Consider the following 14,831-nt stretch of genomic DNA (forward strand, 5'->3'; position numbering starts at 1 on the left):
GGGTTGGGTGGGTGTATGGGGAAGGGTTAGGAGACTAGGAAGTTGTCGGTTGCATAAGTAACCTTTTAAGGTCATGTGCTACAAAGAGCAACAATAACGGTGGTGGTCTGTCATCATGGGAACATTGATGCTGCCAACACTTAAAATGGCTGTTATTAAATGAACCCGTCTTTTTTTGTTTTGTTATTGTGGTCAAATCACGAGCTGGCTGAATCAAAAACCGATGCTGGATTAGAGAGAGAGAGGGCGCTCCGGGAATCTACGCTTTATACTTTCTCAAAATGTGTACAAAACATTACGAACACCTTCCTAATATTCAGTTGCACCCCCAGAACAGCCTCAATTCGTCAGGGCCTAGACTCTACAAGGTGTCGAAAGCATTCTACAGGGATGCTGGCCCATGATGACTCCAATGCTTCCCACAGTTGTCAAGTTGGCTGGATGTCCTTTGGGTGGTGAACCTTTCTTGATACACACTGGAAACTGTAGAGTGTAAAAAAAACAGCAGAGTTGCAGTTCTTGACACAAACCGGTGAGCCTGGCATCTACTACCATACCCCGTTCAAAGGCACTTAAATATCTTCTTGCCCATTCACCCTCTGAATGGCACACATACACAATCCATGTCTCAATTGTCTCAAGTCTAAAAACTCCTTCTTTAACCTGTCTCCTCCCCTTCATCTACACTGATTTGAAGTGGATTTAATAAAGGATCAGCTTTCACCTGGTCAGTCGGTCATGGAAAAGGAGGTTTTCTTAATGTTTTGTACCCTCAGGGTCATTATACAGAAGTGGTGCAAACTGGGACAAAAAAAAAATCGCATTTGTATCCTATTTTTCCCCAACTTTCAGCACATGTCTTCCAACATATTTCAGGTGGACATATATACTACTCACACACTTTGTTTGTATTGCATATTTGAAATATTTATCTGAATTTACCTTACCCCCCCCCCCCCCCCCCCCCCAAAAAAAAGTGTTATTACAAAACACAGTGAAAAAGTTGCAATAAAGGAAGAACCATGCACAATAGTGATTATTTTGATTAACCTTCCATTATAGATTCATTGGAGAAATATTTTGCAAACCAAATTGACAAAATAACAGGCGTTTCGGTGGCAAGGGTGTCAATCATAGACATAAATGGAGGACTCCGATAGATATAACTCGTTTCAGTATAGACATTACCATTGAGGGCTTCCACTATTTAAAAGTAGTCAACTGTGTGGGGATTCCTATGGGTTTGGAAGTGATCAGCCAATGATCAGAGAGCATTGGCTTCTTCAAATTGGGTTGCCTATTGTTTGTAAACCAAAGAGTAAGGTAATATCCAGAAGCCAAGACCAAGATTTCTACCAGGACTTTGTTGGTCCCAAGATCCAGACCCAGTGAGTTGAGACCATGACAAGTTAAAGACCGAATGTGGTCTTGGGGGGGGGGACTCAGTCAGGCTTTCAATTTACTCCTGAACGTTCTAGTAGTATAATGCACAAGGTGCAATTTTGAAAGTGGGTACATGGTGGTCCTCTGTAGCTCAGTTGGTAGATCATGGCGCATGCAACTTTAAAATGAAGATGGCCTCAATGGCACTGCCCGTGCTGTCACAGATGCCATAATGGCATAGATACAAAGATGAAACCTCTGTATATCTCCATGGTGTCAATTGTTTCGGTTGTGACTTTTTCAGTTTGACTTATTTTGAACATCAAATGAGGTTGGTGGCACCTTAATTTGGGAGGACGGGCTTGTTGCAATGGCTGGAGCGGAATGTATGGAATGGTATCAAACACATGGTTTGTTGCCATTCCATTTGCGCTGTTCCAGCCATTTATGAGCCGTCCTCCCCTCAGCAGCCTCCACTGGCTAACATATTGCTAGCTATCTTTAATTTCCACATCTTCTTACGTTACAGCCTTATTCTAAAACATACAATATTTTTTTCACCTCATCAATCTACACACAATACCCCATATTAACAACGCGGAGGCATTTTTTTTGTTTTAAAATGTATCTAAAAAAATGTTTTTTAATGAAATATCTTATTTACGTAACTATTCAGATCTTTTGCTATGAGACTCGAAATTGAGCTCAGGTGCATCCTGTTTCCATTGATCATCCTTGAGCTGTTACTACAACTTGAATGGGCATGATTTGCAGAGGCACACACCTGTCTATATAAGCTCCAACAGTTGACAGTGCATGTTAGAGCAAAAACCAAGCCATGAGGTCGAAGAAATTGTCCGTAGGGGAAGGGTACCAAAAAATGTCTGCAGCATTGAAGGTCCCCAAAAACACAGTAGCCTCCATTATTCTTACGTTTGGAACCACCAAGTCTCTTCCTAGAGCTAGGAGGTGACCAAGAACCCAATGGTCATTCTGACAGAGCTCCCGAGTTCCTCTGTGGAGATGGGAGGACCTTCCAGAAGGACAACCATCTCTGCAGCACTCCACCAATCAGGCCTTTATGGTAGAGTGGCCAGACGGAAGCCACTCCTCAGTAAAATGCACTTGACAGCCAGGGTTTGAGTTTGCCGAAAGGCACCCAAAGGACTCAGACCATCAGAAACAAGATTCTCCGCTCTGATGAAACCAACTCTTTGGCCTGAATACCAAGTGTCACGTCTGGAGGAAACCTGGCACCATCACTAAGGTGAAAGATGGTGGTGGTGGCAGCATCATGCTGTGGGGACATTTTTCAGTGGCAGGGACTGGGAGACTAATCAGGATCGAGGGAAAGATGAACAGAGCAAAGTACAGAGATCCTTGATGAAAACCTGCTCCAGAACACTCAGGACCTCAGACTGGGGTGAAGGTTTACCTTCCAACAAGACAATGACCCTAAGCGCACAGCCAAGACAACGCAGGACTGGCTTCAGGACACGTCTCTGAATGTCCTTGAGGGGCCCAGCCAGAGCCTGGAATCTCTGGAGAGACTTGAAAATAGCTGTGCAGCGACGCTCTCCATCCAACCTGACAGAGCTTGAGAGGATCTGCAGAGAAGAATGGGAAGAAACTCCCCAAATATAGGTGTGCTAGGCTTGTAGAGTCAAGGCTGTAATCGCTGCAAAAGGTGCTTCAACAAAGTACGAACTAAAGGGCCTGAATACTTAGGTAAATGTGATATTTCCATTTTTGTATTTTTTATACATGTGCAAAAATGTTTTTAAAAAACTGTTTTTGCTTCGTCATTATAGGGTATTGTGTGTAGATTGATGAGTGGGAAAAAGTCATGGGGTCTGAATACTTTCTGAATGCACTGTATGTACATCCCAAAAGCGTACTTTACACATTTCTTGATATATGAGATGTTTGGTACTGACACTATTTAAAAATAGATGAAGATTTACCAACTTGCTCAAAAATTTTATCGGAAATGTTTGCAGATAGACTACTCACCATGTGGTCATGCTGGAGAGGGGTGCAATCCCAACACCTGGTGATATTTGTAGGAGTTGCTTAAGGCACAGTCTTTTATTGTGTGTGTTTAGTTAGTGATATCAAAATGTGGGACAGCATTCTTTTTTTGGAAAGATGTTTAAAAATAAACAACTGCTTATTAGATCAGTATCTTTCAATATAATAGAACACCTCTCAAAAGAAATGTGTATAAACAATTACTTTGTACTATATTAATTTAACAATATATTTGGTATTGCCTTAGAACATATTGTGATGTATATAGATGTCCTAAGTTTGGAGACTTAGCTTTTTATTTTTTTTATATATATATATATTTTTTTTTTCGGGGTGGGATTGCAATTTGCACCGCTTCTGTAGAATCACCCATGTATAAAGCTGTAATTCATGTGTTTTTCCACAAGGAGTTGCGTTCTCGTGTAGCTACATGGATTGGACGATGTCCCTAAGCGCTGGGCCAGGGAAGTAAAATAAAAAGTACTATAAGAAAAGAAAACAGGCCTCTTAAAAGGTTAGCGTTACGAGTGGGATTGGTTCAAGCTGATCCTAGACCAGCGTTTACAGGCAACTTCTTCCTTGAGCACAGCTCAGTCAAGTCTCTAATCAAGGGTGTATGTATGGGCAGGTTGACTGACAGCATATGGGCAGGTTGACTGACAGCATGACATCAAGGCCTGCAACTTTGCATTAGTATCTGTGTTTTTATCTTGCAGTAACGGTTATTTCTTATTGTAGTCCACTCTACTGATGAGCTGTTGGGGCCGGCCAGGTTCTGGGGCTAAGGCACTGGGGATAAACATACACTACCTTTTTTATTTTCTACAAACAAACGTTTCTTTTTTTCTTGTATTTTTTACAAACCACCTCATCACCTTCACATTTGAGTTCAACATGGTGTGTTGAGACCGTAGACAAGTAGTAGTGAATATGACAGTGTCTCCCTCATGCACAGAACTAATCTTTTTATCACTACATGTAGCCAAGTTTGTATGACATTCAAATGGATCTACAGATTTAACTATTGACAGTGTTCAAGACACCTTTCCAATTCTTCTCATGATCAAGTTGTTTTTGGTGAATTGTTCAACCACATCTTAAAGACACAAATGTGGATCTTGCTACACACACAGGTGTGCATATTGCTAATTTGGTCTGGCAGCGGTTACAGTAATCTGCCAGACCGGAACAGTATTTATTTGTCACTAGCGCTGTCCTTAGTGAACCCCATTGACAAGGTCGTGTTCATTAGGCACCAAACAGAAGAAAACACACTGAAACAGGGATTACCTGTACTTGTCCAATAAGAAACATTGCAGTTCAGTTGCATGCCCTAATGAACATGGTCTCATGAGTACGCTTGTTTATTACCATTCTTGCCCTTGTGTTAAACTGCATATAAGTAAGAACCTGGCAATGGTGGTAGTAGTATTCAAAATGACCATGCCAACTTTACTCTGTTAAAGAAAAAAAAAGCTTTTCACATTGAAGATATATTTGCCTACAGGCCAGTGTCGACTTAGATTGTCTGTAATCAGGAATTGAACATTGATGAAAAGTAACATGTCTGTAGTGAGAATTTTTTTGGGTTTCCTTTCACTGGAGCTCTTGAAGAAGGGACACCTCACTTTTTCTTCTTTCCCTTCTTTCCCTCCTTGGACTTGGGCTTCTTGCCTTTCTTATAGGGGCTCAGGCCGCGTCGCACTAATGTTCCCCTCCACCACGACTGGATCTGCAAGTGACAGACAGGGAATAAGAAAATGATTTAGTGTAATGAACAAAAGAAGAGGGGAGTACAGTTGTGAACAAGATGCATGGCATTAAACACTGCACTGCCACTGGATGTGATTGGTTTCCTTGCTGGGCAGGTGGTGGTGATTTATTAAAGATTGTTCAATGATTACCTTGGTGGCTGCGTCTCGCTCCATATGTTCCTTCTCCAGCTTCCTGCGTAGGGCCTCTTTCTCAATCCTGTCCTCGATGACCACCTGCTCAATGTCTCTGTACTGGAACAGAAGAAAGTACAAAGACCGAGTCAATATCCAGAGTACAATTTCTGTTCCATACGGGTATACTTTCTAAAAGCGGCAATTTGCAGTCTATTTTAGTAAAAAGCTATGTATGGAAACTCATTACATGGAGCTCCTGATGAACAGTTCTTGTGCTGACGTTGCTTCCAGAGGCAGTTTGGAACTCGGTAGTGAGTGTTGCAACCGAGGACAGACATTTTTACGCGCTTCTGGACTCGGCGGTCCCATTCTGTGAGCTTGTGTGGCCTAACACTTCGCGGCTGAGCTGTTGTTGCTCCTAGACGTTTCCACTTCACAATATGAGCACCTACAGTTGACCAGTGCAGCTCTAGCAGGGCAGAAATTTGACAAACTGACTTTTTGGAAAGGTGGCATCCTATGACAATTCCACGTTGAAAGTCGCTGAACTCTTCAGTAAGGGCCATTCTACTGCCAATGTTTGTCTATGAAGATTGTGTCACAGAACAATGAGACAGATATTTCACCAGATGTGAAGCATCTGCTTGGCGTTTCCACTCAGTACCAAATATGGTAGTGAGAGGAAGCCCACTGACCTGCAGTTGGAGAAGGTGGATTTTGGCCGACATTCTGCACATTTTCTCCTTGATGAAACATTTGATCTCAATACAGTTTTCTGTTCCCCAAACTACAATCTGTTATGAACAGAGTGGACTATGTTTTGTAGACTTTGCAAAAGGGTAAAAGTTTTTTAAAATTGCGTTGTTTAGGAGTGCAAGGGTGAATTGAGTTATTGCACAGGCGCACTTCACAGAGTAGGCGTTCCCCAACGGAAATATGCAGATGCATGCTAGAACGCGCCAATATATTGAAAACGACAGACTGTGGTCTATCTCGGTTTAGTTATAGAATCCACTACTTTGAAGGGGTGTCCACATACTTTTGGCTATGTAGTGTACAATTCATTTAAAAGTTAAAAAAACGTATGTAGCAACTGCAGATTTCCCCTTTAATGATCTGAGGACTTGTAATAACAGTTTATTTGCAGGTGGGATGTGCAACTCAATAATAGGACGGTGTTCGTAATGTTTGGTATACTCAGTGTATATCAGGCCTACTATCCTATTCATTACCTAGTGTCAGTGCGCTAAACCGTATACTACAGAAAGAAATGGGTTGTGAGCCATGCAGACCAGGGTTGTATTCATTAGGGCACACCGAAGCAAAACATTATTCAACGGAAAATGAAAACTACTGTTTCTTTTTAGAAAAGTCCAGGTGGTCCCTCCCCATTTCAGTCTGTTTTTCCCTGTTTGGTGCCTAATGAAATCAACCCAGGCTTTGTCCTCACCTTCTTGGCCAGCTCCTGGAGCTGGGAGAGATTGTTAGCTTTTTTGTTCCTCAGGCTGTTGAGCTCCTGCTGCTTGTCCTCCATGTCTCTCTCATAGCGCTCCATCCACACCTCCAGCTTCTCATCCAGACTCTGAGAGGTGCACACAAACACACATTGTTGCAGCTTCACCTGACAGACAAATATGGCTCTGCTGACGGCCGCTGTCCACTGTTTTGTGGTTCTGAAAGTCAGATTTTGCAGTGATTTGATCTGCAGCTATTCGTGGTGCTAAATCCCAGCTATGGCCGCTATTGCTCTAGAGACAAGGGCTCATCAATTTCTTGTACAGCTCCCACAACACATTTTTTGTGATTAAAAATGTTTTAATTGGTATTGCTGTCGTAAAGGTTGCCGAACCCTGAATAGGTGCTAGGGATTGATTTGGGATTCTACTATTGCAATAAAATAACAGCATTTAGATGGCAGCTCAAAGAATGTACCAAGTCATCCTACTACACCCAATATACAATATCGGTCAAAAGTTTTAGAACACCTACTCATTCAAGGGTTTTCCTTTATTTTTAACTATTATCTACATTGTAGAATAATAGTGAAGACATCAAAACTATGAAATAACACATATGGAATCATGTAGTAACCAAAAAAGTAAATAGCCACCCTTTGCCTTGATGACTGCTTTGCACACTCTTGGCATTCTCTCAAACAGCTTCACCTGGAATGCTTTTTCAACAGTCTTGAAGAAGTTCCCACATATGCTGAGCACTTGTTGGCTGCTTTTCTATCGCTCTGCAGTCCGACTCATACCAAAAAACCTCAATTTGGGTAAGGTCGGGGTTTTTGTGGAGGCCTGGTCATCTGATGCAGCACTCCATCACTCTCCTTCTTGGTCAAATAGCCCTTACACAGCCTGGAGGTGTGTTGGGTCATTGTCCTGTTGTTTTTTAACACTTTTTTGGTTACTACATGATTCCATGTGTTATTTCATTGTTTTGATGTGTTCACTATTATTCTAGAATGTAGAGAATTCTGTAGTGAAACACCATCCCATCTGGTTTGCGCTTAGTCCCACTATCATTTGTTTTTCAACAGGACAATGACCCAACACACTTCCAGGCTGGGTAAGGGCTATTTGACCAAGAAAGAGAGTAATGAAATGCTGCATCAGTTGACCTGCCTCCACAATCACCCAATCTCAACCCAGTGGTTACTACATGATTCCATATGTGTAATTTCATAGTTTTGATGTATTCACTATTATTCTACAATGTGGAAAATAGTAAAAAATAAAGAAACCCTTGAATGAGTAGGTGTGTCCAAACTTTTGACTGGTACTGTAAGTATTCAGACTCTTTACTCAGTACATTGTTGAAGTACCTTTGGCAGCGATTCCCACAGCATGATGCTGCCACCACCATGCTTCACTGTAGGGATGGTGCCAGGTTTCTTCCAGACATGGCACTTGGCATTCAGGCCAAATAGTTCAATTTGGTTTCATCAGAGCAGAGAATCTTGTTTCTCATGCTCAGAGTCCTTTAGGTGCCTTTTGGCAAACAGGCTGTCATGTGCCTTTTACGGAGGAGTGGCTTCCGTCTGGCCACTACCATAAAGGCCTGATTGGTGGAGTGCTGTAGAGATGGTCGTCCTTCTGGAAGGTTCTCCCATCTCCACAGAGGAACCCTGGAGCTCTGTCAGAGTGACCATCGGGTTCTTGGTCACCTCCCTGACCAAGGCCCTTCTCCCCCGATTGCTCAGTTTGGCCGGGCGGCCAACTCTAAGAAGATTGTTGGTGGATCTAAACTTATTCCATTTAAGAATGGAGGCCACTGTGTTCTTGGGGACCTTCAATGCTGCAGAATTTTCTTTGGTACCCTTCCCCAGATCTGTGCCTTGACACAATCCTGTCTCGGAGCTCAACGGACAATTCCTTTGACCTCATGGCTTGTTTTTGCTCTGACATGCACTGTCAACTGCGGGACTTTATATAGACAGGTGTGTGACTTTCCAAATCATGTACAATCAAATGAATTTACCACAGGTGGACTCCAATGAAGATGTAGAAACATCTCAAGGATGATCAATGATAACAGGGTGCACCTGAGCTCAATTTCGAGTCTCATGTCAAAGGGTCTGAATACTTATGTAAATAAGGCATGTTTTTTTTTTAAATAAAAAAAATTAAAAAATTGTTCACGTCATTATGGGGTATTGCGTGTAGATTGAGGATTTTTTAAATTTAGAATAAGTGTAACGTAACAAAATGTGGGAAAATCAAGGGGTCTGAATATTTTCCAAATGCCTTGCCAGGTTCTCAGGTAGCCTAGTGGTTAGAGCGTTGGACTAGTAACTGAAAGGTTGCAAGATCGAATCCCCGAGCTGACAAGGTAAAAATCTGTCGTTCTCCTCCTGAACAAGGCAGTTAACCCACTGTTCCCAGGCTGTCATTGTAAATAAGAATTTGTACTTAACTGACTTGCCTAGTTAAATAAAGGTTAAAATAAAAAATATGTATTATTTTGACCTAAATTGCTTTTGTTTTAGAGATGAGTACTGAATTGGATTTAAAATTGTCCCATACGATAAGGGGATCTTCTATACCTATTAGAGGTCGTCTGATTAACTAGGGCCGATTTCATGTTTTCATAACAATCGGTAATCGGCATTTTTGGACGCCGATTACATTGCATTCCACGAGGAAACTGCGTGGCAGGCTGACCAGCTGTTATGTGAGTGCAGCAAGGAGCCAAGGTAAGTTGCTAGCTAGCATTAAACTTATCTTATAAAAAACAATCAATCTTCACATAATCACTAGTTAACTACACATGGTTGATGATATTACTAGGTTAACTAACTTGTCCTGCGTTGCATATAATCAATGAGGTGCCTGTTAATTTATCATCTAATCGCAGCCTACTTCGCCAAACGGGTGAAGATTTAACATAAGCACAATAGTTGCACGAATGTACCTAACCATAAACATCAATGCCTTTCTTAAAATCAATACACAACTGTATATTTTTTTAAACCTGCATATTTCGTTAAAATAAATTCATGTTAGCAGGCAATATTAAATTGTCACTTCTCTTTCGTTTTATTACAAGCAATGTCAGGGTATATGAAACAGTTTGGGCTGCCTGGCTCGGTGCGAACTAATTTGCTAGGATTTTACATAATTATGACATAACATTGAAGGTTGTGCAATGTAACAGCAATATTTAGACTTAGGGTTGCCACCGGTTCGATAAAATACGGAACGGTTCCGTATTTCACTGAAAGAATAAACATTTTGTTTTCAAAATGATAGTTTTCCGGATTTGACCATATTAATGACCAAAGGCTCGTATTTCTGTGTTTATTATATTATAATTAAGTCTATGATTTTATATTTGATAGAGCAGTCTGACTGAGCGGTGGTAGGCAGCAGCAGGCTCGTAAGCATTCATTCAAACAGCACTTTCCTGCATTTGCCAGCAGCTCTTAGCAATGCTTGAAGGACAGTGCTGTTTATGACTTCAAGCCTATCAACTCATGAGATTGGGATGGGAATACTAAAGTGCCTATAAGAGCATCAAATAGTCAAAGGTACATTAAATACAAATGGTATAGAGAAAATTGTTGACGCGTCATAATTTCTATAATAACTACAACCTAAAACTTCTTAACTGGGAATATTGAACCACCAGCTTTCATATGTTCAGAGCAAGGAACATAAACGTTAGCTTTTTACATGACACATATTGCACTTTTACTTTGTTCCCAACACTGTGTTTTTGCATTATTTAAACCAAATTGAGCATGTTTCATTATATATTTGAGACTACATAGATTTTAGTTATGTATTATATTAAGTTACAACAATACTAAATGAACACTTTTATTTTAATTGTCATTATTACATACACATATATACACTGCTCAAAAAAATAAAGGGAACACTTAAACAACACAATGTAACTCCAAGTCAGTCACACTTCTGTGAAATCAAACTGTCCACTTAGGAAGCAACACTGATTGACAATAAATTTCACATGCTGTTGTGCAAATGGAATAGACAACAGGTGGAAATTATAGGCAATTAGCAAGACACCCCCAATAAAGGAGTTGTTCTGCAGGTGGTGACCACAGACCACTTCTCAGTTCCTATGCTTCCTGGCTGATGTTTTGGTCACTTTTGAATGCTGGCGGTGCTTTCACTCTAGTGGTAGCATGAGACGGAGTCTACAACCCACACAAGTGGCTCAGGTAGTGCAGCTCATCCAGGATGGCACATCAATGCGAGCTGTGGCAAGAAGGTTTGCTGTGTCTGTCAGCGTAGTGTCCAGAGCATGGAGGCGCTACCAGGAGACAGGCCAGTACATCAGGAGACGTGGAGGAGGCCGTAGGAGGGCAACAACCCAGCAGCAGGACCGCTACCTCCGCCTTTGTGCAAGGAGGAGCACTGCCAGAGCCCTGCAAAATGACCTCCAGCAGGCCACAAATGTGCATGTGTCTGCTCAAACGGTCAGAAACAGACTCCATGAGGGTGGTATGAGGGCCCGACGTCCACAGGTGGGGGTTGTGCTTACAGCCCAACACCGTGCAGGACGTTTGGCATTTGCCAGAGAACATCAAGATTGGCAAATTCGCCACTGGCGCCTTTCACAGATGAAAGCAGGTTCACACTGAGCACATGTGACAGACGTGACAGTCTGGAGACGCCGTGGAGAACGTTCTGCTGCCTGCAACATCCTCCAGCATGACCGGTTTGGCGGTGGGTCAGTCATGGTGTGGGGTGGCATTTCTTTGGGGGGCCGCACAGCCCTCCATGGGCTCGCCAGAGGTAGCCTGACTGCCATTAGGTACCGAGATGAGATCCTCAGCCCCTTGTGAGACCATATGCTGGTGCGGTTGGCCCTGGGTTCCTCCTAATGCAAGACAATGCTAGACCTCATGTGGCTGGAGTGTGTCAGCAGTTCCTGCAAGAGGAAGACATTGATGCTATGGACTGGCCCGCCCGTTCCCCCAGACCTGAATCCAATTGAGCACATCTGGGACATCATGTCTCGCTCCATCCACCAACGCCACGTTGCACCACAGACTGTCCAGGAGTTGGCGGATGCTTTGTAAGGGAGGAGATCCCTCAGGAGACCATCCGCCACCTCATCAGGAGCATGCCCAGGCGTTGTAGGGAGGTCATACAGGCACGTGGAGGCCACACACACTACTGAGCCTCATTTTGACTTGTTTTAAGGACATTACATCAAAGTTGGATCAGCCTGTAGTGTGGTTTTCCACTTTAATTTTGAGTGTGACTCCAAATCCAGACCTCCATGGGTTGATACATTTGATTTCCATTGATAATTTTTGTGTGATTTTGTTGTCAGCACATTCAACTATGTAAAGAAAAAAGTATTTAATAAGAATAGTTCATTCATTCAGATCTAGGATGTGTTATTTTAGTGTTCCCTTTATTTTTTTGAGCAGTGTATATATAAAAATCGTCCGATTTAATCGGTATCAGCTTTTTTTGGTCCTCCAATAATCGGTATCGGCGTTGAAAAATCATAATCGTAAATAGTCAGTTATAAATACTTCTGTCCTAGTTAAAAACAAGTTGTCAGGTGCCTCCCGGGTTGCGCAGTGGCCTAGGGCACTGCATCGCAGTGCTAGCTGTGCCACCAGAGTCTCTGGGTTCGCGCCCAGGCTCTGTCGCAGCCGGCCACGACCGGGAGGTCTGTGGGGCGACGCACAATTGGCCTAGCGTCTCATTGCGCTCCAGCGACTTCCTGTGGTGGGCCGGGTGCAGTGCGCGCTAACCAAGGGGGGCCAGGTGCAGGTTCACGGTGTTTCCCCCGAGACACTGGTGCGAGACACTGGTGCGGCTGGCTTCCGGGTTGGAGGCGCGCTGTGTTAAGAAGCAGTGCGGCTTGGTTGGGTTGTGCTTCGGAGGACGCATGGCTTTCGACCTTCGTCTCTCCCGAGCCCGTACGGGAGTTGTAGAGATGAGACAAGATAGCGATTGGATACCATGAAAATTAAATTTAAAAAAAGTTCTCATCCATTAGGCTTTAACTACATTTTCAATATCCTCGCCCACGTGGAAATTCTGTAAGAGTAATATATATGCCAAATATTTGATGCTCCGACTGCAATCTGTCCCCTATCAACACTAACTTTTGGTGCCAGAGAGAAAGTAGTCAAGACGACTAAATTGATTGAGCCTCTGCCATGTATATCTCACTAGGTCAGGATATTTAAGCCTCCATATATCCACTAGTTCCAATATATCCATGATATTCGGGATTTCCTTAAGTGTATGAAGGGGATAGTTTGTAGTGTCATTACCCTTTACGGTCCATAGCGGGTATTTAAACCGTAATATAATCTCCCACCATGATAATACAGTCTTGTATAGCTTGTATGGTTGATAACTATTATATATATTTTCAAAGAAGCGTGGATCATCATAATTTGGTCCGTATAGGTTAATGAGCCATATCTGTTTATGGTCCAATAACATATTTACATTCACCCATCTACCTTGATGATCTGTTTGGACAATTGCACATTCGGATCAAAATTACTGTTAATTAATATCATTACCCTTTCGAGTTTCTTTGCCCATGGAGAAATATATTTCGCCTCCCTAGTCCTTTTTCCACACAACTTCATCTAAAATAGTTGAATGAGTTTCCTGTAAACAATATATACTAAACTTCTTCTCTTTTAGCCAGGTAAATACTGATCGTCTTTCTTATTATCTGCTAAGCCATTAATTATAACTGGCTATACTTATTTCACCATTTACCATATTGAGATACAAGTTTCAAATCTATTTATCATAATATATGTTTGTAAACTCACCATTTAAAAGTACCATAGTGATTGAGTGGTCCATATAGCTATACCATGATATTTGCATTGCTACTAAGTAAACCTCCAATTGTTCCCCACTATTCAGTTGTTCCATCACTGAGCCCAACTCAAGAAAGAACTTGATATACAGTTGAAAGCTGTTTGAGAAGGCATGCAAAACGTAGCAATAATAGGGAGATTTGATTAACCATTGTCACGTCCTAGCTGATGAATCTCAGCTACACCCCAACGGTCCCCCGTTGTGACCATATTCCCAAGCATCTCTGTGTTGTCAGACCTTTGCCACCAGGGCCACAATAATATGCCCCCTCTCTGATCGTCCGAGTGTGACCCCCTCCCCATTGGTTACTGCAGCTAGTGTTGCCAGCACTGCCACTGCCTGGGTGGGGACACCCCACTGGAATCTCCACCAGTTAGGTACAAGGTCTTCAAGGTTCTCATTAGCAGCTTTGAGAATTTCCTTGTATATTATGCTCTCCCATCAGGGGGATTTGGCTTTGTAGGACCAACCCTGCCAGGCAGGCTCAGAATCTTGAGTGTGTGGTGCTGCTTTAGTAGTAGGTCTCAGACCACATTCATCTTTCTGATTTGGCTGCGTATAGGCTACTTACGGTAGGTCCATAAAACAGATAAGGTATGGGTCGCTCAGGTATAGGGTTGGGGATAGGCCAATAAATAAATCAACTACATGTATGATATATTTTAAAATGTATATCCTACATCTGCACAAAATTGAAAGCTCTCATAACCCTGCTCACAAGCACACATGGGCTCTGGGATTTGCAACCACCATCCTTTTTCACTCACTCAACTCCACACTTTTCCAAACACAAAAACACACACCCCACCATCCATCACAATACTCCAGCACATACCCACCTACTGTGTCCTCTGTGTTTTATCTCTTCCATGTTGATTCAGTACTTTTGTGTTCCAGTTCCTTGTATTTTAAGATGTACAATTTAGTTAATTATCCTTTCTTCAATGCTATCTTATCAATTCATAAAATACATAAATGGAAAGTCTAATACTAATTATTTTTCCAACATTCCCTACCTAGAATGGTATAGTGTAGTTGTAGTTTATTTATTTAAATTGTTGTATTTTATTGCTTTTTTAGATATTTTTTTAAATTACAATCCCGACCATGGCTAATATTGAGTGTTCCATTATTAGAATCCTCTATGGGAACTTTGTAATATTTAGAATAGCCATGGAGTAGT

At 42.1% G+C, this 14,831-nt stretch overlaps 1 protein-coding gene across 1 annotated transcript; it reads right to left on the reverse strand.

The window, feature by feature from the left end:
• Positions 1-5,007: 5,007 nt before the first annotated feature.
• Positions 5,008-6,885, reverse strand: LOC120037200 (dynein regulatory complex protein 9-like; the record flags this gene model as incomplete). The annotated part of the gene is made up of 3 exons (XM_038983378.1): positions 5,008-5,146; positions 5,319-5,420; positions 6,754-6,885. Coding segments are annotated over 3 exons (342 nt in total), but the record flags the coding sequence as incomplete, so codon positions are not given.
• Between the last annotated feature and the right edge of the window lie 7,946 nt (positions 6,886-14,831).

This window comes from Salvelinus namaycush, unplaced genomic scaffold (assembly GCF_016432855.1).
Source record: "Salvelinus namaycush isolate Seneca unplaced genomic scaffold, SaNama_1.0 Scaffold1622, whole genome shotgun sequence".
Lineage (NCBI taxonomy): Eukaryota > Metazoa > Chordata > Actinopteri > Salmoniformes > Salmonidae > Salvelinus > Salvelinus namaycush.